The sequence below is a fragment of the Mastacembelus armatus genome, chromosome 20, assembly GCF_900324485.2.
Source record: "Mastacembelus armatus chromosome 20, fMasArm1.2, whole genome shotgun sequence".
Taxonomy (NCBI): domain Eukaryota; kingdom Metazoa; phylum Chordata; class Actinopteri; order Synbranchiformes; family Mastacembelidae; genus Mastacembelus; species Mastacembelus armatus.
In genome coordinates this window covers 9,198,647-9,222,294 of record NC_046652.1, presented here as the reverse complement: position 1 = coordinate 9,222,294, position 23,648 = coordinate 9,198,647, and the positions used below count along the sequence as shown (strand labels likewise).

At 38.6% G+C, this 23,648-nt stretch overlaps 4 protein-coding genes across 29 annotated transcripts in view; 3 read left to right on the top strand and 1 right to left on the bottom strand.

Annotated features, from left to right (window-relative positions):
* kiaa1217 (KIAA1217 ortholog) overlaps positions 1–5,032 on the top strand; it is a 99,760-nt gene extending 94,728 nt beyond the window's left edge. For 13 of the 20 annotated variants that reach the window (XM_026291846.2, XM_026291842.1, XM_026291844.2 and 10 more), the window contains 3 exons: positions 90–1,766; positions 2,275–2,418; positions 3,460–5,032. In XM_026291846.2, coding sequence (XP_026147631.1) covers positions 90–1,766; positions 2,275–2,418; positions 3,460–3,984 — 2,346 coding nt within the window. In that variant the 3' untranslated portion in view covers positions 3,985–5,032. The remainder of the gene's footprint in view (positions 1–89; positions 1,767–2,274; positions 2,419–3,459) is intronic. The other 7 variants (XM_026291838.1, XM_026291841.2, XM_026291839.1 and 4 more) reach the window with 5 other exon arrangements.
* Positions 5,033–5,364: 332 nt separating this feature from the next.
* Positions 5,365–8,055, top strand: LOC113121650 (uracil nucleotide/cysteinyl leukotriene receptor). Its single transcript, XM_026292332.1, has 2 exons — positions 5,365–5,443; positions 6,430–8,055. The coding sequence occupies exon 2, from the start codon at positions 6,450–6,452 to the stop codon at positions 7,353–7,355; it is 906 nt and encodes a 301-aa protein (XP_026148117.1). The 5' UTR covers positions 5,365–5,443; positions 6,430–6,449; the 3' UTR covers positions 7,356–8,055.
* A 984-nt stretch (positions 8,056–9,039) lies between these two features.
* nphp3 (nephronophthisis 3) lies at positions 9,040–20,011 on the top strand. 4 transcript variants are annotated; one of them, XM_026292104.1, is made up of 28 exons: positions 9,040–9,073; positions 10,215–10,841; positions 10,940–11,065; positions 11,145–11,295; positions 11,442–11,594; positions 11,729–11,862; positions 12,405–12,565; positions 12,698–12,854; positions 13,123–13,197; positions 13,295–13,465; positions 13,562–13,665; positions 13,759–13,873; positions 13,986–14,129; positions 14,224–14,321; positions 14,454–14,556; positions 14,702–14,784; positions 14,947–15,082; positions 15,288–15,452; positions 15,565–15,659; positions 15,744–15,866; positions 15,957–16,146; positions 16,624–16,865; positions 17,098–17,173; positions 17,265–17,392; positions 17,558–17,798; positions 17,905–18,030; positions 18,180–18,295; positions 18,399–18,567. In XM_026292104.1, the coding sequence occupies exons 2-28, from the start codon at positions 10,518–10,520 to the stop codon at positions 18,565–18,567; spliced, it is 3,906 nt and encodes a 1,301-aa protein (XP_026147889.1). In that variant the 5' UTR covers positions 9,040–9,073; positions 10,215–10,517. The 4 variants fall into 4 exon arrangements, with proteins under 4 accessions (XP_026147889.1, XP_026147890.1, XP_026147891.1 ...); XM_026292105.1 differs by lacking the exon at positions 9,040–9,073 and adding an exon at positions 9,116–9,151; XM_026292106.2 differs by lacking the exon at positions 9,040–9,073 and having other exon boundaries at positions 10,518–10,841; positions 18,399–20,011.
* On the bottom strand, positions 19,591–23,636 carry uba5 (ubiquitin-like modifier activating enzyme 5). 4 transcript variants are annotated; one of them, XR_003294742.1, is made up of 14 exons: positions 23,516–23,636; positions 23,261–23,436; positions 23,082–23,127; positions 22,827–22,916; positions 22,616–22,725; positions 22,446–22,532; positions 21,759–21,843; positions 21,573–21,677; positions 21,318–21,445; positions 20,849–20,984; positions 20,670–20,745; positions 20,454–20,560; positions 19,972–20,132; positions 19,591–19,933 (listed from the first exon to the last, which is right to left on the bottom strand). XR_003294742.1 is itself a non-coding variant. In XM_026292113.1 (12 exons), exons 1-12 carry the CDS (start codon positions 23,410–23,412, stop codon positions 20,055–20,057), a joined length of 1,200 nt encoding a protein of 399 aa, XP_026147898.1. In that variant the 5' UTR covers positions 23,413–23,553; the 3' UTR covers positions 19,591–20,054. The 4 variants fall into 4 exon arrangements, 1 of the variants encoding a protein (XP_026147898.1); XR_003294741.1 differs by having other exon boundaries at positions 23,261–23,553; XR_003294743.1 differs by lacking the exons at positions 23,261–23,436; positions 23,516–23,636 and having other exon boundaries at positions 22,832–22,916.
* Positions 23,637–23,648: the final 12 nt, after the last annotated feature.

Here is a 23,648-nt window from a genome sequence, read left to right as displayed (position 1 = left end):
TAGATATTGACCATATCTATATATAAATATATATGTTTTTAAAGTTTTTAAATTAATAACCACACTTTTTTATCATTTCACAATTACAGGTTATATACTATGTGACTGGCCAGATTCCCAAAGATCATCCATCCCCATCAGGAACAGCGGAAACCCCTGAAAACCGAGAGCCCATACAACCACCAACACAGGTGTCAAATGTCAATCTTAATGACAATTCTCCAAACCAGGAAATCCAGCAGCAGCAGCAGCAGCAGCATCTACAGTCTCCATCACCCAAATCACCCCCACCAATAACACCTCCACCTATATCACCTAAGCCTGTGGGACTGAATGGTTTCAAACTGCCAAAGAAGCAAATTAAACGGTCAGAGTCACTGAAGACCAGTGCAGAAATGGAAAAGGGAAAAATCAAAATTAACTCTGAAAAGAAAAATAAAATCATCCAGGAGCATGCGTCTTCCAATAAGAGTATTAAACCTGAACCTATGGCAAACAAAATAACTAGCACTGTAAGAGAGCTTCCTAAAAGTTATATTGTGCCACCAACAAAGGCGTCTAGTGAGGACAGTGCTCTATCTAAAGCTAATTGTGAGGAGGGTGATGAGGGGGCTAGTCTTAGTCCTGACTTACCTGGAGAGGAGGCACCTCCACCTCCAGACAACATAGCATTTATGATAACCAACACCAAGGTCCAAGCCCTGTCTTGTGGTGAGTACCAGGAACTGGTCAATGCAAAAAAGGGAAGTGTCCAGACAGTTACTGTAGGTAGTGCTGCGAACAGAGGGAACGCCACAGCAGGTTCCACTGTGCCACAGGATAATGGCTTTAACAAGAAACCCGTCATCATCATTTTTGATGAGCCCATGGACATCCGTTCAGCTTACAAACGCCTGTCCACTATCTTTGAATGTGAGGAAGAACTGGAGAGGATGCTAGCAGAAGAGCGCATTGAGGAAGAAAGTGAGGAGTCGGACACAGAGAGGGGTGGTGGGCTGCAAGTGAAAGCTGGAGGGACTGAGATGGTAGATGGCAAAAAGGTCAACTCTTCACAGGTCACTGGTGATCATGCCAGTTTATCATCCTCATCTTCATCTTCAATATCTGAATTAACAGACAGCGGGATAAACTTAGAGTCTAATGGAGATGCCAAGCAGGATGGTAAGAAGAAGTTCAAGTTTAAGTTCCCTAAAAAACAGCTGGCTGCATTGACACAGGCGATACGCACGGGCAACAAGTCAGGCAAGAAGACTCTGCAGGTTGTTGTGTATGAAGACGAGGAGGAATCAGATGGTACTATAAGGCAGCACAAAGAAGCAAAGAGATTTGAGATTGCCCGCTCAAAATCCTTAGTGGACACCCCCAACACAACAGGTGCACCCATACTGAAGAAGCAGAACTCTGACTCTCTCTGCAGGACAGATGAAATCCGGAAGAACACCTACAAGACACTGGACAGCCTAGAGCAGACGATCAAACAGCTGGAGACAACTATTAGTGAGATGGGACCACATTCCCTTGAAGAGCCGGTCTCTACAGAGGAGGCTAAAGATGGGAATGCGAAAAGCACAGAAGGAGTGGGGCTAAAAAGGTCTTCCTCTCTGCCCACCTCCAGAGGGTCAGGGCCTAAGGTACCCCGCACAAATTTGTTGCAGAAGAAGACTAAACCAAAGCTCCTTCCTCGCCCTGTAGTCATTCCTACTACAAAAACTACCACCACCACCTCCACCACCACTGCCCCTAGTGCCCCCAGCATCGCACAACAGGTCTCTAACTAGATCTTGTTGCTCCAAGAGGCTTTGGGTCCTTCTATTTCAGCTTTCAATCTACCTTCAACCCTACCTTAACCAATTAAATGTCCAAATTATTAATCCACAGATGCTTGGAAATTATGGAAATGTCCCCCATGGCTTTCTCCTTATGTGAAATCATGGTGACATGATTGGGGGTGGCATTTTGTTGGGTTCCTGGCTACCATCTTTCTCCTTCAGCTCACTGCTAAAACTCTGAGGTTTTCAGCAAGTGACACACTCCTCATAAGACAATCTCATGATGATTACGCTCTAATTACTTTCTTATTCTTAACTGCATGTACTATGTATATTGACATTAAGGTTTATGGTCTCACGGGGTGCATGATCTTTCACTGGTGTTGACTCCTGAGGTGATGAAAAAAGAGGTTTTTTTACCCTTTAGTGCTTTGATTTTTCATACTTCCTATATGGTGTGTTTTTTTCTTTCTTTTGTTTTATTTCTTGTTTTGTTTTCGTTTGGATCCCCTTGCAGAACACCAGTGTCGCTTCCCCTACTAGTCGGATGCCCATCCCTTTGTCTGCGAAGTCCAGGCAGTCACCGGGTACCACTGACAAAGCAGGAAAACAGCAAAAACTGCAGGACGCTCAAAGGCAGTTCCGACAGGTAGTTTTACTGTAGGGGCTTACCAGACGCTAGAAGAAATAAACATATAGGGAACGAAAATATGAGGCATGTATAATTAGAGGAGAAAAGACTACAAAACTGTGAAAATACATTTGAAAAAAATAAAATGAAAATAAAGTCGCAGTTGTGGCGACTGAATCTGTTAATGTCTCTCTCCAGTCTGCTCTGAAAGAAGGCATGTTTGACTATTGACTGTTACCCCATAACATCCCTGTATGCTTCTGCATGTCCACACTGGTCATGGTTTTCACTGTGTTGGTGACTAAACAAAAAAAAAAAGGGAAAATTTCCAAAGGAATCATATCCTGTCATCTGAGTTGTCATCGCATCTCCAGTTCCCATCACAGCTGAGCTCCTAAACAGTGTTGTCAAATCCCAAGATGCTTGTGGCTATGTTAAAATACTGTACACACCTAACTGATTTGTGGTTATGCTCCCTTCTCACAGTGCACCCCTGCTCAAACCCAACATTACTGAATAGCTTCTTAACCTCACGGTGTAATACATTTCCCTGAAAACCTCAGCACAACTCACTATCTTGCAACATCAGTTTCAGTGGAAACCTGGCCCACATTTTCCCTGTCTGCTTTCACTCTTCAAACTCCTAACCCTGTTATCTAATTCTGTTCAGCCAACCTGTGCATCTTTGCCTTCTGAAATATCCTCCACAGTCCCACAAAATCTAACAACTCCTCTAACACACAGGCAGCCTGTAGAGATGCCCCTCCTGTCTACCATCGCACTGTCTAACCTTTGCGGCATTCTGTTTCTTGGTAACATGTCTCTTAGTTCATTGTTTCACTTTTAATGTAATCTAGTAAAAAAAAAAACAGAGCTTCTGTATATATGTTTTTGTTATCTTTTAGTTGTGTCTTAGTAAAATTAATGTCTGGGCAGTCATAATGTGTTTCTGTGTGTATAACTTGTAGTTTTATTTAACATTGCTTTGCCTTTTTATCTATTATTTGACCAGGTTTCTATTTTGACAACCAGTATTTGTTCTGGCATCTCTGTTTGCAGGCTAACGGAAGTGCTAAAAGAGTGGGAGGGGATCATAAAACTACTTCCCCTACTATTCCCATCTCTAAAATCCCTGCTTTTTATCCTAGCCCTACTAAAAGCAGCTCCCAGTCTGCGCAAAACTCAGATGCTATTAATCCAAATAACACTTCCTCTGGCACCTCTGTGACAAAGTCCTCCATGCTCTCCTCTCACACTTCTCGTTCCAGTTCCCTAAACTCTTCCCACATCCCCTCCCTGTCTAACGGATCCCTCAAACTTCCCACAACCTCACAGCACACAGGTAAAGCTCTCTCGTTCTCCTCACAGACCCAGAATGGTCGAGTGCACTCCTCCTCCTCTTCATTCTCCTCCTCCTCATCCTCCTCTTCCACCCCCTCCCCTCTTTCGCCCACACCTTTGGGCCCAGGTGGAAAGACCATCCGCACCATACACACCCCCAGCTTCACCAGCTACAGGTCGCACAACGGCAGCAGCGGCAAATCCTGCATCCCAACAGCCACTGCAGCTAAGGACACTACTTAGCCCCATTATCGCCCCTCTGGCTTTACCACATAGCCGTTAGTCTTGGCCATGTTTATATTTTATATTTTATATTGTTATGGTTTGTTGTTTTTTCTGTTTCTGAAAGTTTTTGTTAAAGTATTAAGTGATGCACTCCCCTAATTCATGTTTTGTTTGACATTGGCATTCTCATAGAAGTGTTTTTATCGCCTTTGTCATTTGAAATTTTTAACTATACATTGTTGGTTTTTGATTCTCCCTCAAAGGTGTATCAAATGTAAAAATAGTTTATAAGGGAACTATAAACTATTTAGTTTTACTGTTTTATAGTTGAAGTGGAAGGTTCTAATGGTGTAATATCTATTTTTCTTGATATAATTATGAATATAGAGTTAATGTACAATTCAAAACACCATGTAAACATTGCATTTTTTCAAACGAGAGATTAAATAACAATAGTATATTTAATCTATATTTTTTATGTTTCCAGACATTCAACACAGCCCTTGTAAATGCCTTTTATGAATGTACACATAGTGTATACAGACATTTGAACTCATGATTAGCTTCTGTATTTTCTCATTTTTCCCCAATAAGAAATACCCATTTTCATTTTATATGAACTGATATTTAATTTCACGTGCCTCTTTGCCAAAGTTATCATATGGTGACACACTCCAGGCCTAATGCAGTCACAAGATTTAGGGGAAGTGTTGACCTCAGTGTTTAAACTGCTGGTCTCAGTTTGTTAAGTTAACATGTATTGTGGTCAACATGTAAACTGTACTAAAAACAAAGTGATGGATAGTTCTACCACATGTATATAGAAACTTCTACTAATAAAATAAGTAGTTTTGTTAACATACCAAAGTTTACATGTATGCATGCCTTTCTGTTACATTAGGAGAGTGGTGCAAAAGAATGATGTTGGCACAGATAGAGTTTGTAAATATTTGTTTTTCTCTCCTTTTGTAAAGCTTTAAATCATACTATAATGGAGCAGTGTGGTAAAGACAAAACTGTGTTTGTGTAGCAAAAATAAAGAATTGCATGCTTATAAGGAACTGAACTACAATGGTCTTCTTTTCTGATTTCCTATTTAGTTCCTGTTTGCGCTTCTATATTTCTGAGGACCATTTTGAGCATAATTTTCTGACAGAACCTTTTGACCAGTACTCAGTTTTTCAGACAATTTTTGAAGGGTTAAGATTTGGATTTAGGGTTAGGTTTAGGGTAGGGTTACAGTAATGATTGAAGTTAGGCATTTAGTTGTGATGGCTAAGATTAGGATAGAAGTCAAGAGAATGCATAGTGTCAGTGAGTGTCTACACAGCTTTAGTGAGACATGACTATAAATGTCTAGCCATGTGTGTGTGTGGGTGTGTGGGTATGCGCGCGCGTCCGTGTGTGTGCCTATAAATATAAATGTGGCATGTTCCAAAGAACTACTCACTTCACTACTGCTTTTCAACTAGAACAGGTAAGAACATGATTAATACTTATTGACATTTTGCCACATAAATTTGTTTCTAAAATACTTTGAATTACATGAATTACTAAAGACTACTGATGTTGAGTTAAAAATCAAAGTTATGTACCTTTATTATGTAAATTAAAGCATAATAACAAACAACCTATAAGACAATTTACTTCTTATTTTGTATTAGTTCTTTGCATATTTTTAATAAGAATAATATTAAAAAATTAAATAAAAAATAAATAATATACAGTAGGCTATAAATCCAAATATTTTCAACAGTGTCCAAGCAGTGTGACCTATTTAGTTGTCTTTTCTAAAATAGTTTACCACATGGCCTGCATACAAGCCAATAGAAACATTTAGACACTTAGAAAATTTGTTTCTTCTATGAAATGAAATCCTAAAAACACTAACGTGGGGATTAGGGTTAGTGTCTGTATGTTGAATTGCACTGGTAAAGTTTAGTGATGCCTCAACCAAATGCATTGCATGGTGGATTTTGCAGTTTATCATATAAAATTAAGGTGAACTATAACTACCACTTTTTAATTTTCCATAAAAGATGGGAAACACATATTTCATTATTTTATTCAAATAGAATTCTATACAAACACATAAGCACAGTTCATACTGTAAATGCAGTTAGTTTTTATGTTATTTGTCTTACATGACTGAGCAACAAGAAAAGTGACCATATCTTTCTCTTCTGTTGTATTTATTGAAAGTAGTTTGTTTTTAGTTATTATTTTTATAGTGTCTTTCTCACTAATAAATATTCTAGGATACTTCCTGTTTCAAAGAAGCCTCCTTTGCACATGATTTTGAATGGTGGCTGATAAGTCATCTTTTTGTCACATTGAAACCATGCACATTGTTAGTTTTGTTATGATACACCAATGCAGCATTTGGTGACTAATTAAAAAACAATTTCACAGCAGGCTATCAGGAATTAACAATTTATTTGTGTCTGTTATGTGATGCAACAGGCTGACCTTACACATCAGATATGAACACTTCTAAGGACGGAGGCGGCTTCGATGGCATTGAAATCCTTCAGGAGAACATAATCTTTTCTACATTTTACATCCTGATTTTCATCATTGCAGTGCCTGGGAATGCCTTGGCACTGTGGGCCTTCTTTAACCAGAAAATAACATCTCCGTCAAAGCTCTTCCTGAGGCACCTTTCTGTGGCAGACCTTTCTTATATTCTCATATTACCCATGCGTATGATTTACCATCTGTTTGACAACTACTGGCCCTTTGGAGACATCCTCTGCAAACTATCAGGCTTCCTCTTTTACCTAAACATGTACTGCAGCCTATACTTGATGAGTTTCATCAGTCTGGACAGATTTTTGGCTGTGGTTCTACCTATAAAATCACAGACAGTTAGGAAGGTTAAATATGCACAGGTAGCTGTTGGCATACTTTGGCTGACAATTATTGTGTCTACAGTTCCTATAATTTTTTCTAAAAATGTGGCCAACTCAACTAGCAACTGCAACCACTTGTACTTAGAAAAATCATCTTCCAAAGCTTTGGTTTCTACTATTGTGGCTTTTTTTATTCCTTTCACCACCACAGTGGTTTCCTATGTACTGATTCTTTTGAAACTAAGGACAGTCCAACAGCGAGAAGCAAGTCCAGCAAAAGACAAAGCCATTAAAATTATTATCCTTATTATGATGAACTTTTTTCTTGCATTTGTACCCTACTATGTGTGCCGGGTAATCTACATAAGTCACAGAGATGACCATATGACTGAATCACTGGGGAGGGTCAATCGGATCACATCTGCGCTTACTTGTGTCAGCGGTGTACTGGATCCTGTAATGTATTTCTTCCTAAACAGGACATACAGGAACAAATTGACTCAGTTGCTCTGTAAGAATAGAGAAAATAACCAATAAGAAACAAAAATCATATAGACAATGATTTTTTTAATGTTCTGAGTTTTGTATCATGTTTAGAGATAACTAAGTTCAGACATGAAATCATTTAACCACTAGTTTATACTTACAAAGTAAGTAGACACTTTATCATGTATTTATTTTATAATTGATATGCTTGTTTTCTTCTTTATTTGTTTTTTATATGGTTACTGTAGTTGAAATTACTTTAAACTTAATTTATGTTTATGTGGAGACACACCCTTTGGTGTTTAACCATGGTGAAGATGGGCTTTCAATAAACAACACCTATATTATCCGTGCATTTATCAGTTACTTTACATATAAATCAGGAATGTTTTTTTTAACAGTAACCATTAAAATATTAATTTTTGCTAAATTTTTTATTAGAAATATTGTACATTTTTTTCAGGGTTATGTGACTTACCTTCCCTCAGGCCATCCAACTCTTAAACTCATAGCTCTCCACCATTCCCTTCTACCACCTGCACTATAACACTGGCAACTTTTTGCTCTTTGCACACCAATTAGTTCCCCTTACATTCTGTTTTTCAGATTGCACCTTTTGTAAGCACACTGGACTCGTTTGGTCATAAAGTTATCTGTAATTTGTTTACTTTTTATTATCTGTGCATTTTTCTTTTTAGTTTTTTGTAGCATTTGTAGCATTTCTGTAACATTTATGTTTACTGTTTAATCCTTTGTACCATTTGTATTTATGTCTGTTTGCACTGGAGTACCCCCCCTGTACCTAAAGAAATTCCTTGTGTGTGTGTGCACACACACTTGGCAATAAAGCTAATTCTGATTCTGATTCTGATTCTGTTGAAAATCGTTTGCAATATGTTTAATATGGACTTCTGAATGCGCACTCCTTTATATTGAATATCAGGGAATTGCATATTTAATAATAATTTTAAAGGATACATCTTATTTATGTCAATAGTTTCAAAGTCATGTGTGACATTGGCTTAAACTATATAATAAAACATACATGTCCTGCATCATGCCTACTTCTTTATTTTGGATATTAGTTCTTTGCATATTTTTAATAAAAATATAATATACAGTATATATACAAATCATTTCAATTGTGTCTAAGCAATGTGACCTATTCAGTTAAAGTCTTTTCTAAAATATTTTCCTACATGCCCTGCATACAAGCCAATGGATCATGTGATTTGGACACTATATTTGTATTTATACTGTATATAATTCCTATTAAAATTTTGTATAAATATTTAATTTAAAAGGGCATGCACCCTGCAAACCATGTGGGAAAATATTTTACAATAGAGTTTAACCCAATAGGTCACATGATTTTGATACTATTGAAATATTTGTCTTATGCTGTACATGATAAAATTATTTTTAGAAAATTCAGAAAATGTCTAGCAAAGCATTTAAATTCAGTATAACATTCAAAATAAAAGAGTGTGCATTCAGGATTATGCGTAAACAAACAGATGTTACCTAAATCAGTGTGATGGTGTTCTGGGCTGGTGAAGTACTGTTAAAACCAACTTCTCCGCGGTAACTTTTGAATTGGACCTTACCTACACAAATATTTTACTTTATTTGTGTTTTACTATTACTTTTCTTTGTAAAATTTAACTAAATGTTAACAAACTCGACTTTAAACCATATTGACTTGTGCGGGCACCCGTATTATCGACTTGTTACCAAGGCAGCCAGGAAGGAGCTGGAGGGAGCGGATGGTGAGTGCACTTTTTGTTTGTTTAGCACAGAGTCGGTGGTTTAACTGCATTTACCTCATCAAGACTTGGGATTTTAACGTTAGTCAGTAACTTTATTCAGTCTAAACTAAAAGGATTTGTTATATATTTGCAACGTTGCGTTAGCTAATGTTAGTCAGCGTAAGGTTAAGTTAGTTCACCAAGCAGCGTTAACTACAACTATGAATTTAACTTGTCGTAACAGAGATATGCATATAACGCTACGTTAAATATGAACAGTTATGTATGTTTAACTTTATATGATTAACGTCACATAACTAGCTAGTTGTACTTGACTGTAAATGTTCGAACGGGGCTCCCCTAAAATACCATTAACGAGTGAAGAGTTTAGCTAGTTAGTTATTAACTAACTTTAACCTACAAACTTTATTTAGTCATTAACCAACTTAACGCTAGTTATTAAGTTAACTAACTAACTTGAAAATTAACTTTGTGGCTCTTAACGTTTCTGCTAATAGTTTTGATACTAATGCCTAGTAACTAGTTAGCTAGTTAGATGAAAACTTTCTAGTAGTTTATCAGTAACGTTTACTATCTCTGGCCTGTTACAGGTTTAGGGTTAGAGTTAGGATTATGGTTAGTGTTAGGGGTTATGGGTGGGGTTAGGGTTGGGATTAAGGTTAGGAGGAGCTATTGGCAAAAATTATTTACCAGGCATCATTTTAAGTTTTCTGTTGTGAGTAATGGGGGTTTCCTTAACAAAAATAAGTAACGTTATGTTAATCTGTTACATCAACTAAGGTCAGCTTACTTTATGTAGTATATTAATATCAATGTAGGCTACTAGTAGTGTACTAGCTACTTCAATACATTTTAGGGCTAAATTGGCCCATTTTACATTATGAAAGTATACTATTAAGTATTCTTTATTGTAAATAGAGGTTGACGTTTTAGTTGAAGTTTAATTTTGTACTCTAGTGTGTATTAAATTTATTGTACGGATTATATACTTCTAGCCCAATTTTTAGTTTTTGAAAATATACTTTGTGTACTTGTTTAATTTGTTTTAACTTTTAACTTTTTTTAAGTATAAGACTAGTAAACTTTGAGTACACTTTGAGTACGCTTTTTAATGTGTTTTTTATTTTGTTTCTAATTTTAGATTATGAAACTTTCTGAGGAAATAACAACTCTAACACTCTTACAGAACATCTTGCCAGTAGCTCTACAAGTTCAAAATGGCATCTGGGCAGTTTGAATAAAAGTAAAGGCTGATTTCTCTCTAAAATTGCCCACATTTTTTAAATTGGAGCAAGGTCTCATTCGATACAACTGAAAAGTACTACAATGTAAACACAGTGGGCTCTCCTGGGCATTTCCTGCATAGCTCCTGCAGCACTACTTAACAACTAAACCATGGCCATCCAAAGAAGCTGACTATTTATTTACAGCTTAGGCTGCCACCATGGGTACAGCATCCTCTTTAGTCAGCCCAGGAGAGGTGATCGAGGATGGATACGGGGGTGAAGGTGGAGAAGCCTGTGAAATCCCAGTGGAAGTCAAGCCCAAAGCCCGACTCCTGCGCAGTTCCTTTCGCAGAGGACCTCGGGTCATTGGGGCCAGTTTTAAATCCACAGGTTCTGTTGATCTTGAATATGCTGCAGAGTATGAAAGGCTCCGTAAAGAATATGAAATCTTCCGTGTTAGCAAGAATAATGAGATTTCATCTATGCAAAAGAAAGAAGCCAAGCTGGATGAAGAGAACAAGAGGCTGAGAGCTGAGCTGCAGGTAAAATAAATGAACTGCATATTTGTGACAATTTTTAAAGTTTGTGGGTGTTTTAACAGTTGGTATGACAGTGACCGTTATTCTCAATATGACTGCAGGCTCTCCAGAAGACCTACCAGAAGATCCTTAGAGAAAAAGAGAGCGCTCTTGAGGCAAAGTACCAAGCTATGGAAAGGGCTGCCACTTTTGAACATGACAGGGACAAAGTAAAACGACAGTTTAAGGTAAACCACAATGCTTGTTACTGTCATCTTTACAGTGATCATGATTGCAGCCCTAACCTGCTGACTAAATGATCATCAGATCTTCCGAGAGACAAAAGAAAAGGAGATCCAGGATCTTTTGAGAGCCAAAAGGGACTTGGAAGCCAAACTGCAGCAGCTGCAGGCTCAGGGCATCCAAGTCTATGATCCAAATGATTCTGACTCAGATGACAACCAAACCACTGTCACTGGTAAGACCCAAAAATCAAAGTGTTGAGGTAGTTTTTCTTTTATTTTTATTCATCCATCTGTTTACGTATACAGGGAGACAAGAGCATACACTAAACATATATCATATACTCTCTCTACATATATAACACTCAACATCTGTTCCTAGCTACAGGGACACAGTGTGAGTACTGGGCTGGTGGTGTGCTGGGAAGTGAGCCCTCTATGGGTAGCATGATGCAGTTGCAACAGACATTCAAAGGGCCAGAGTTTGCCCACAGCTTGATCGATGTTGAGGGGCCTTTTGCAAATGTGAGCAGAGGTATGTAAATGTTAATAAGTATAGAGGCAAAGAGTCTTATGATATGTGTTGTAAGCATACCAGAAGTCCTATGTATTATAACTTTTTATTACATGTACTTGTGCACTTTTTTCTTGTGTGTCCGTGTCTCTCAGATGATTGGGATGCTGCAGTAGCGAGTCTGCTTCAGGTCTCCCCTCATGTTCGACAGGCCTTATGGAGTAACACTGTGCGCTGCTACCTAATCTTTACTCAGGAGACCAAAGCCGAGCTGGACATCTTTATTAAGGTCGGTAAGATCAGCACTGTAATTCAGCAAACTGTAAATATTCTGTTCTTAGGATTATGTTTTGTTTTTTTTTTTTCGAGGATTTCAACATGAGGCAACACAGTAACAGAACTCTAGCAAGAATAGTTAACTTGTTCTTTGACCTTCACTGAAATAGATATAGATGAAATAATCAACGCATCTCTAATAATAAACAATATTAATATAAAGTTATATTTGGTGAAATAGGGCCAGTTTAAGAGTGTATTTAGTCTTAGATGATCTTTAATCTGTTTTAAGGGAATTAGTTTAGTAAAGACTAGCTGAAATGGCAGACTGAGGCATCTGAGCATTGATCTGAAAAATTGGCCATCGATCCATCCTTTCATCCAATTTCCACTGCTTACCTTAAATAGATACATAATCTCACTAGCTTCTTCTGAGTCTGTTCCAGGGTCTACTACCAGTTGTATGTGCCCAGAATATGTTCAGCTGAAAACATCCAGGAGGCATTTTACTCAAATGCCCAAACTAACCATAGTCTGGGAATCATGTAATTGCAGAAACACTCTCCAGTGTTACGGAAAATGTGTGAGGACCTAGGCCACTTCTACCTGAATGTCTTCTTCCCAGAGGAGAGTGCAGCCTCATACACTGTGGAGCGTAAGCAGGAGATTGAAAGGAGCTCTGTATGTGTGCTTCTTCTCAAATCTACTGTTACTAGGTACATAAGCTCCTATGTCCACCCTCATTAGCACATTTCCATATTTTATAACAAAGATTGTACAATAGTTCTATTTTTTATTCATAAAAAAATATAAATATTCTGATAGTCATATAAAATGTGTACGTGTAGTTCTGTGGTGGAAGATTGTGAAGAGGCTTTTGTGAAGAACCCAGATGGCCATCCACTGGTTCTCTATCTCAGGACTGGAGAAGATCACAGTTTGACTGGATCCACCAGGCAATTGCTGGAAAGGATCAATGCTGCAGACAAGGCTGCTAAACTCAAGGTGTGTCTGTATGTAATATATTAAATGAACACGGCCTGTGTGTGTTAAAATTCAGCGGAAGTAAGCTGCACTGATGGTTATGAAATTTAAAGTCCTTAGTATATTGTTCTGTATTGTCCATCTGGCAGTTACACACATGCTCAATGTTTGTACCTAACAATAACAATACTATAAGGGTTTAATTGCTTCAAAGTCAAGATCCTGTATTTTACTGGTTATCAGATGCTGCATGGTGCTTGTGTTAATGTATTTTGAACATGACACCCAGGTGGTTGATCACAGTGGTTCTGCAGATGATGGGGCTGCCCTGATTTATACTGATCTAGACAAAATCATCAAACAGGTACAGCAATCGAGCCATGACTTCAAACTTGATGTCAGTTCATTGTAATTTATGCACGCTTCTCATGATAACTTCGTAAACCAAATTATCCTTCAAGGAGTTGCTTGGTCTTGAAGGAGCAGATGTTGACTCTAAGGACCCTGGGATTGAGGAGGGGCATGAGGAAGACTCTGGAGATATGCTGTGGGATCTGCACGATGAACAGGAACAGATTGAGTCTTATCAGCAAGCCTGTAGTAGCAATGTCTCTCAGTTAGGCTTCCAGAAGGTAGGGCAGATGTCCTCCTGTTTCCACATCCTCTGTTTTGGCTTCCAGTCAGATAATTTGTAATGTGTATATCTATATATCTTATTTCCTTCTAAGTATATAGATTGTTTGAATGACATGATAACTGCTCCACCTCCCACTCCTCCGTTGCTGGTGTCTGGTGGTCCAGGCTCAGGAAAGTCTCTCCTGCTTTCGAAATGGTGAGAGTTGATTGATTCAAGTTTAGTGTAATGCACCTGTTTACTGTTAGTTTAGTTTAGATTCAGACTTCATTCGTTTTTAATTTTCTTCAGGATTGAGCTACAACAAAAGCAATCCCCCAACACCTTGTTCCTGTACCATTTTGTTGACCGCCCGCTTTCCATAAGCTCCGAGCCAGTTCTGATTATCAAACGCCTTACAGTCAAAGTAAGAGTTCACTCTAATTGGCTTAGTGTTTCCAGTGTTTGTCAGACAAGGATGTCATATTGTCTGGTTTATTAAAAGAGGTTTGTGTTACCCATCTGTTCTTATCAAATAGCTGCTGCAGCACTTCTGGTCCATTTCTGGCTTTTCCATGGAACCCAGTAAGATTTTGGAGGAGTTTCCCCGTTGGCTTGAAAGGCTGTCAGCACGCCATCAAGGAAACATCATAATCATCATTGACTCTATTGACCAAATACAGGCACAAGCCCACTACTTTAACCCAGATTACACAGTCACATCCACTTTCCCAAAAAAACTCTTCTAACTCTACAGTTTGTCTTCTTTTTTTCTAGCAAGCAGAACGACACATGAAGTGGCTTATTGACCCTCTGCCTGTCAATGTTAGAGTGGTGGTTTCTGTCAATGTTGAGACGTGTCCTCAGGCTTGGAGGTAGGACCCAATATCACAGTATTTGTATACTTTGCACACAATTTTATATTTTTATTTTGCTTACTAAATCTATTTCTGTAATATTGGAACTTATAATATTTGTTATATTATTAAAGTAGTTGTGCCTTTCAGGTTGTGGCCCACTCTTCACTTGGATCCACTGAGTCCCAGAGAGGTCAGGAGTGTTGTCTGTGCAGAATGCCAGAGCATGGATCTCAAACTTACTAAGGACCAGGTCAGTTATCATACCACATACTTTTTTTTTTTTTTAATTCTTAAAGAGTTTTGGTCCGTTTGCGAGTCTTAGAATTCTGGAAACACATTTGGAATCAATAGCAGGTATGTTCTTTGTGCTACACCTGAATGTATCTTTGTTTTAGGAAAAGAAGCTGGAAAGGCACTGTCGCTCTGCGTCAACCTGCAATGCATTGTATGTCACATTACTCGCAAGGATGATTACCAGGTAATGTTGGTACAGTTGTGAAAACCTGTTGAAATTTGATTATAGATCTGTTGGTCTTTTAGAACTGTACGTTTAGAGCATTGCTTAAAACAGTCTACCCGTCACCATTACATGTCTCTAAATATTTTCATTTTTCAGTGGCTTCTTGTTGTTGTCTTGCAGTCAGTCATGTTGGTCACAGGAAAAGAGCTTGGAGCAGTGTCTACAGTGTCAGGATACCATGTCACTATACCAGTTGGCCCTCAAGATGATGCTAAATTCCCTCAGTACAGACAAAGAGCAACACATTCTGAGAGAGGTAACCTCACTCTAGACATACTAGCAACATACTGTTATCATTAGTGGCTTTAATACCAAGCATGTGCTACAAACCCAGTTTTATTTATGTTTTTTGTCATATTATAAATGTATTTCTGTAAATGTACTTCAGATATATACCTTTGTGTCCTTTTTTCATCTTTGCAATAGTAATATGTGCTTTTCTTTTTTTTTTCTCTCTTTAGATACTATGCCTTGTATGTGCCAGTCATAATGGAGTGAGTGAATCAGAAATATTGGATCTATTTTCAGAGTTGGAGTTGCCGGTACTGTCCTCTATGCTGTACCATCTGAATAGACTTTGCATTGTGACTGTTCGTTGTGGGCTTATCCGGTTTCAGCACCTTCAGGTAATTGGGGTTTGGCCAGTAGAACATTATAGAGCTATAAGTCATTAAAAAAACAAGATGCGTGTGACAATTAGGACACAAAGCATAAAATATTTCTGTGATTGTCTTTCAGGCTTGGGAAGCTGTGAGGTTGCAGTTTCTGGGTGGAGGAAGCAGCTCTGCTAATTACAGAGAGAAACTCATCCATTACTTCAGCCAGCAACTGAGGTATTTTAGAGTGGCTGTCCTCATGCAGTAAATTCACATTTTTATGTCAGTACAACTTAAATCATTGTGTGTGTATCCATGTAGCCAGGACCATGTAACATGGCGTGTTGCTGATGAGCTTCCCTGGCTGCTCCAACAGCAGGAGGACAGGCCTAAACTGCAACGCAGCCTTTTAAACCTATTTGTCTCCCAGAACCTCTACAAGAGGTAGAAAACATATACACACATAAGCTGACTTAACAAAACCTGCCACATTTGTTGAGGTATTGTTTAACAAATATGTGTGATTTTTTTAAGGGGTCATTTCTCAGAGTTGCTGACATATTGGCAGTATGTGGGCAAAGACAAAAACTCTATGGCCACTGAGTACTTTGACTCTTTGAAACACTATGAGAAGAGCTGTGAGGGTGAAGACAGCATGACCAAGCTGGCAAATCTGTATGAGACCTTGGGACGGTTCCTCAAAGACCTGGGTCTTCCAAGTCAGGTAGAATATCTACTCTTTCTTGACCTAAGTGCTGAATTTAATACCTAGATAAAATCCTCCTCGATTGCATGATAGTGTTTTTTTTATGCAAGGAACTCCCCTACGCTCCCTTTGTTACTTCTTGACGGCTCGCACATGCCAAGTTGGCTTTAAAAACAAATTATCCTTATCCATTGCCTTACACTATGCAGTACCACACAGTTCAGTACTCAGTCCATTAATTTTCGTATCATATCTCTTCCCTGTTGGTAACATCCTCAGACAGTGACATTCATTTTCATTGCTATGCTGATCACTTCCAGCTATAAACTTCATGAACAATCTAACCTAGACAACTTTGAGTTATGCTACCAAGCCATTTGACATTGAATGTTACAGAATGTTTTACTTTTAAACAGCAAGAAACTCAAGATTATTATTATCAGTCCTACCCATCTTCATACATATGTATCTGGTTTTGTCTGTCTGACTGTCTAGGCTGTAGCTCCTTTACAAAGATCCCTTGAGATCAGGGAGACGGCTCTGGACCCAGACCATCCCAGTGTAGCTCGCTCCCTGCACCAACTGGCTGGGGTTTATGTTCAGTGGAAGAAGTATGGCAATGCTGAGCAGCTGTACAAACAGGCCCTGGAGATAAGTGAGAACGCCTATGGTGCTGAGCACGCCAGTGTGGCACGAGAGCTGGAGTCACTTGCCGTGCTTTATCAAAAACAAAACAAGTAAACAGGGCTTGCTTGGTGATGACATACATGATGTTATTTACAATTACTTTTCATGTTTTAAAGTTTTTTAGTTGTTACAGCCAAACAATGTGTTCACAAAGAGGCAATCCACTGTGATGAAGACCTTATATTTAAATAAGGTTTAAACAAGAATGAAAACACCATGTTGTGTCAAGATTCAATTTAAACTACTTGTGTAATGACTTACACCTGGCACTTTCATATTCAGATATGAACAAGCAGAGAAACTCAGAAAGAGGTCAGTGAAGATACGTCAGAAAACTGCTCGCCAGAAAGGTCACATGGTGAGCATATTTCACTAATCCCTGGGTTATGCGTGGTCATTCTCACTTATTTAGTAATTTTATGCATACCTTTGTCTGCTCCTCCTTTCAGTATGGCTTCACTTTGTTGAGGCGCAGAGCCCTGCAGCTGGAAGAGCTGACCCTGGGGAAAGACTCAGCTGACTGTGCTAAGACACTTAATGAACTAGGTGTCCTGTACTACCTCCAAAACAACCTGGAGTAAGGCACACATTACAGCTAGCAAGCACAGACAATAACATTTAACATATCACGAACATTAGACTATTTAAAATTTTACTTTAAACCTGTTTTTTCATAGATCTGTTTTGTGTGTGTCAGATAATGCCAGTTGTAATTTCTAATATCTGTCTTTGCTTTCACTAGTGCAGCTAAAGTGTTTTTGACCCGCTCTTTGGAGATGCGTCAGCGTGTGCTTGGACCGGATCACCCAGACTGTGCTCAGTCTCTCAACAATCTGGCTGCGCTGCATACAGAAAGAAGGGAATATGAGGCAGCTGAGGACATGTATGAGAGGGCACTAGACATCCGCAAGAAGGCCTTGTCCCCAGACCACCCTTCTCTGGCATACACACTCAAACATTTGGCGATGCTCTATAAACGCAGAGTGAGATGCCAGTTCCTGTTGACATTGAAATGTTAATGTCTGATCTATTTAATGGTTAAGTCTCTGGTGGCTGATTGTTGGATTTAAAAATTTGTTTATTGTACAGGGGAAGCTGGACAAGGCTGTGCCTCTGTATGAGCTGTCCCTGGAAATTAGGGAAAAAAGTTTTGGACCAAAACACCCGAGTGTGGCCACAGCCCTGGTCAACTTGGCTGTAATATACTGCCAACTGGTAAACCCGCTCATAATCCTTTCCTAGATTTGCATTTTTTGATGCAATTTGTCCATCTTTTTTTTTTTTTTTTTTTTTTTCAAATGGATGTTATGACTGTATTTTAAGATTAGGTATAGAACACAGCTAACAGTGAATTTTTTCAACAGAAAAAGCACAGCGATGCCTTACCTCTTTATGAACGAGCACTCAAAGTCTATGAGGATAGTTTGGGGCGCTCACATCCACGTGTTGGAGAAACTCTTAAAAACCTGGCGGTGCTAAGGTAGTATTTAAAGTTATTAAATATTTGATTTATCAAAAGATAAGTAATTTTTTTTTTTAAGAGTGATTTGTTCATTTGTTCTGTTTTTGTAATTTGTAAATAGCTATGAAGAGGGTGACTTTGAGAAGGCAGCAGAACTTTACAAGCGTGCAATGGAGATTAAAGAGGCAGAGCCATCATTGGTATGTGGAAATGCCCCATCCCGCCATTCCTCCAGTGGGGACACATTTAGTCTGAGGGGACCAGCACCCCTCCCACATGCCCCAAGGTGACTCTATTCACACACAGAACAGTTAAGACAATTTTGTCAGCTCCAGTTACCAAGAATAATAATCAGACCCCATGGTTTCATCAAAAAGTGAACCATTCTGGTCATCACACTGTGACTGTTGTATATATGAAGGTTTTAAGGTTTGACCAAACTCATGAAGTCATGTTAGTTTGTGAAATATGTATTTGCCAGCAGTATTTATTAGTATTTCTTCTGTAATCATGTGTGTAAGAAACTTTGAAATTCCGTTAAGTTGGTCCTTTTAAGGACCTGGAACTCAGGTTTACACTTACTTTAACTCAAACATAATGCCATTTTACAGTTCCAAGTGTTTATTGTCAAAATAGGAGCAAAGAAGATTGTGCTGCCGTGAAATAATTTCAGCTAAGTTTGGAAACAATGGTACTATTACATGCTGTAAAGGTAGGTAGGTAGTTTCTAGTAAGAAACTAGACCCTAAGATAAGAGTTCAAAAAAGGGCTAGACCAAGTCAAAGGCAACATCATCTCTGGTACTGGTTTTAAGGGCTTGTTTATGTTACGGCAAAAAATGTAAGAACATCATGTATACAGGCAAATGTTCATGACAACCTCTCTTTCTTCCTGCAATTCCCTGCTGAAATACAAAACAGTATCAAGTTTAAGACATCAGAGGTCATGTTGAGTTCACACAGGGAGACAGGCTGTAGTGGAGCAAAAGGTGGCGTCAGTTTACACGTGCATTAATTTATAAAATGATTTTAATAAAATTGTTAACATGATGGTGCCATGTGATTGTCCAGTTTAAAGTACAACAAAATAACCATTTATTGACTCACTGAATGCAAATGCCAAATACACAATGTCCCAAAGGTTATCTCTAAAATTGTTACTAAAACTTTATCTTGTGTTTATTTAGTCATGTATTAATATAATGTCATGTAATTACCTCCAGTGCTTTTATATATTCATGTACAAATATAATGTAATTATAATCTGTAAAATTGCACAGGACAACAAAATTCACATCCAGTGTATTCAGGAGATTGTATTCCATCTGGTAAATACTTTATTGAGACAAGTCTTGTAGCTGATGATTAAATAAAGCAGAATGAATGTCAGAGTACACAGGTAGGGAAACTCATTTAGTAATGAAGTTGTAGAAAATAATGGTTGTTAATGCATTAACTGATGTATATCTAGGGTTGCAGACATTTCAGCAGCACTGTGTACTTCACACCTTTCCAGTATATCAGTGAATGATACACCTAAGTGTTTTTTGATTTTATTTTTTTTTTTAATTTGCTAAAGAAAAGCCAGCACTAGAACCTTTCATGCATTTCTATTTTTTCGCAGTGAATTAATTTAGGATTGCTATTAATTGGCTTTGAATTTTTTGTCCCTAAGAAGCCATCACTGGCTTGCTTATTATTAAAGAAAGCATTTAAATAAACTCTTGTGAAAAAGCATATTTTGTCTTAATAGCAGAAAAACAGCCCCACATTGCTGTCTACAACTTTCTCATCTGAGCCATCAAGTCTTCTAAACTCTGTTCGGTCTCCTCCACTGTCTCCCCATTTGTTGTATCCTGCTTCAAACAAAAGAAAAACAATATTATCAGTTTAATTGAATGGGCCTCAACAGAAACACCACAAAACAATACTTTACACTTCTGATTACTGCTTTCGCTAACATCATGGTTCTAAGCCTAATATTAGTATTGTATGAAATCAAATGGGAAACCAGAGACTGTCACAATGAATACCTAATTTTACTATAACAATAGAAAAAGGTATGCTGTTTACTTAGAAGTTACCAAAATTTAAATAGAAATACCTTAAGAGAAGGATCTCAAATATTTAAAATTACATGAAAATTCCTAAGTTGTGTTATCTTAAACAATACTGACCGCAGCTGGAATAGTGTAAGCCACAGTGATGCCTTCTGGGAGGTCAGGCATCGTGCCTGATGCAGCCTGTAAATCTGCATCAGTTGTCTCGGATACCAGTTCAATACCTGCATAGTACAATGAGTGTTAATGCAGATTTAAACTTAAGCTGCATACGGAAAACTAAGTGATCTTCAGTACAAACACTTGTAGTAGAACAGCTATTTTCTTGCTTACCCCACTCATTGTCCTCATGAACTACATCCTCCTCTACCTCCACAACTTCTACCTTGGGTCGCTGTGCTTCTTTCTTCTGATGGGAAAACAACATACAGGTAGACACTGTTAGATAAATATACTCAGCCCAATATAAAAGTCTGTATTGCAATTAGCCTAGATTTCTATTGCACACAGACATTGTACTCCTCTTGTTGTCTTCTGCAGTGGCGGTCATTGCACTGGGGGTTGGCTTTCATGGCCATGGTGGGGAAGAAGTCCTGCATGGCGTTGTAACCAAGATAATAACTTACGGAACCAAACTTTAGTAGGTATCTGGAAGACAGAACATTTTATCAATACTTTTTAACTTAACATAGCGATTGTGTGTATATAAAAGCTGACAGGTGACACTTTGAAGGAAAAACCAACAGAAAGTGTATTAGTAAGGTGTTGGGCCATCAAAACAGCTTCAATGAACTTTAGTGGATGGATGAACACCAATCTTTGAGCAGTGGGCCTGCTCAAGGGGGACAAGTGGACCCAAACCACACCAGCAAAATGCTCCCCACAGCATAACACAGTGGCTGGATCCCCTTACCGCAGGGGTCGAGTACTGAGGTTTTTCCTTTAATTTGTCACATATATTTATGTATAATCACAACTTACTTCAGGACATTTTGCACAAGGAGACCAGCAACCACACCCATTGTTGTTGGCAAGCTGGCAGCACACACACCCTCTCTTTTTAGGGTCTTCTCATCAATGTTAGCTGCAACCACCAGGGGAGGAGCACACTAACAAAAGATATATTACTGTATTACAGTGTATCTGCTGTAAATTTCTTTCTAACAAAGAAAAGATGTATAAAAGTTAAAAGTAAACCAAAGATCTTCATGTTCATGTTCATGTGTGTGAACATACAGCAAAGCAGGCCGTCTCTCCAGGAATGATGAGCTGGATGTGTCCTGAAACAGCATTCTCACTAACACCAGACTCCATCCAGATCTGTCCAAGTTCATTACAGGCCTAAGACAAACATTACAAAATAAGTAAAATCAGTAAGAGTAACACATACACACGGTTCTTTTGTGACAGTAATAGACATACTGTATTAATGGCCATCCTGGCCTCAAAGTTGTCCACACAGCTCAGGACCAAATCCACTGGACTTCCTTCTTCCAGCCCTCCATGACTGAGAAGACACAGAATACAACAATAATAACTTCATTTATACAATTAAAGTACTTTTACAATTAAAGTACTTTACATAGGTTGAATACAACACAAAGAAAAGGTATTAGGCAGTTAGACATTTCAAAATGTAAAAAATAAAGGGAAAAACAAAAGATTAAAAAAAGTATGCTGCTTATTAAAGAAAGATATAGAAAGAAATTTCAAAAACATAAGTTTTAAGAAGTGATTTAAAAGATGCTTCTGATTCAAGTCTCGGATCCTCAGGCAGGGAGTTCAGAGTCGAGGGGCTCTGACTGCAAAAGCCTTGTCTCCTATAGTCTTGAGCTGGGACTTTGGAACAGCCAGAAGAGTCCTGCCTGAGTATCTGAGGCTGCATTCTGTCTGTAGGGAAATGACAGCTCAGCAATGTAGCATATCGCTAGACCTCAAAGTACTTTAAAGGAAATCAGTAAAAAAAAAAAAAAAAAAAAATCTCATAATCAATTGTAGAGGTGACCAATAAGCAGTGAGGAACGACCAAAGGAATACTCTGATGTGAAGGCCTGAGCAACTGTAGGGAGAGAGGAGGAAAACTATAAAGTGGAAAGCAGGAATTCCCACCTGATGCGATCCATGAAATGTGTGAAGTTTTCCATTGTGGTGATATTATAGTTGTGGGTCTCGAACAACACATCTGGATTGATGTTTCTGTTGGAGAAAACCGACTAACATGTAATCACAAAGAAGGCAAATTTCCCAGGAATTTTAGTGAACTGTCAACAAAAGCATACCTGAGTGTGAGTTCTGCTGCTTCCACTTTACTGAGGCCTGCCTGGTGGGGCTGGAAGAACAGTCTGTTCATATTGGCTAGCTCGACTTTATCATAATCAAAGAGGAGCAACTGTGATGACACAAAACAAGACATGGCTCAGGTGAGCACACAAGCACAAACTGTTGAAGATGAGGAGAAATGTGGATGAAATAATTCAGTGTTCGCATTACCTTACCGATGCCACATCTAGTGAGCATTTCTGCTGTCACGCTGCCCACTCCCCCAACTCCAACCACGGCCACTGTGAATGTCCGGATTTTCTGTAAAAATATTTATGTCTACATATAACATCAATTTGTCCAACTCTATTTTAGTGCTGTGCAATTAAGCTTTTTCTTCTATTTAGTAGGTGAGCTCATATTTTTAAAATCATCCCTGGGGAAATATTACACTGCAAAACAAACAAACGAACTCAAATATCATACCTCATAATCCTCCACGACGCCCATCCTCTTTAAAGCCATTAGACGGCTGCAATGAAAACACAGCTGAGATTAGCTTGACGTCTGTGAAACACCACCATATGGGACGAGTGAGTCACCTGTGAGCAATCTAGACAAAATGTGTTGAAAGGTAAACTAATAAAATAATAATAAAAACTCACCTGTATGGGTTGGAATCAACGACCTCGGCGCTCATTTTGTCAATTTTCGGTCTGTGAAGTGCATCCTCCATGGCACACTGCTTCTGTTTACACTTTATCAGTTCGTTTTCCAGCTCTCTAACCCGCAACTTCAGTTCCTCCACAGTCGCCATCGGGGAAATAAAAATCGCTACACACTGTGAACGAAATATATTGTTGTAAACGCCAATTTAAAAAAAAATCTACTGTCTACGTTTTCATCGACACAAAACGTACACGTCCTCACTGCTCCATTCAAGCTGTCAGGATGTGTGCTCTCGCGAACAAGGTCCGTGCAGAAAATGGGTAAAAATGCATCAAAGAGTTCCGGTGTTCGTGTGTATTATTTGAAGTCTTTCGATGACCTGGG

Coding starts and splice junctions, on each gene's coding strand:
- LOC113121650 (XM_026292332.1), top strand. CDS start 6,450: ATGAACACTTCTAAGGACGGAGGCGGCTTCGATGGCATTGAAATCCTT.
- nphp3 (XM_026292106.2), top strand. CDS start 10,518: ATGGGTACAGCATCCTCTTTAGTCAGCCCAGGAGAGGTGATCGAGGAT. Junction 11,296..11,441: donor CAACCAAACCACTGTCACTG/GTAAGACCCAAA, acceptor ATCTGTTCCTAG/CTACAGGGACACAGTGTGAG. Junction 14,785..14,946: donor CTCGCAAGGATGATTACCAG/GTAATGTTGGTA, acceptor GTTGTCTTGCAG/TCAGTCATGTTGGTCACAGG.
- uba5 (XM_026292113.1), bottom strand. CDS start 23,412: ATGGCGACTGTGGAGGAACTGAAGTTGCGGGTTAGAGAGCTGGAAAAC. Junction 21,678..21,758: donor CCAGGATGGCCATTAATACA/GTATGTCTATTA, acceptor TGTTTGTCTTAG/GCCTGTAATGAACTTGGACA. Junction 20,561..20,669: donor TCATGAGGACAATGAGTGGG/GTAAGCAAGAAA, acceptor TGTACTATGCAG/GTATTGAACTGGTATCCGAG.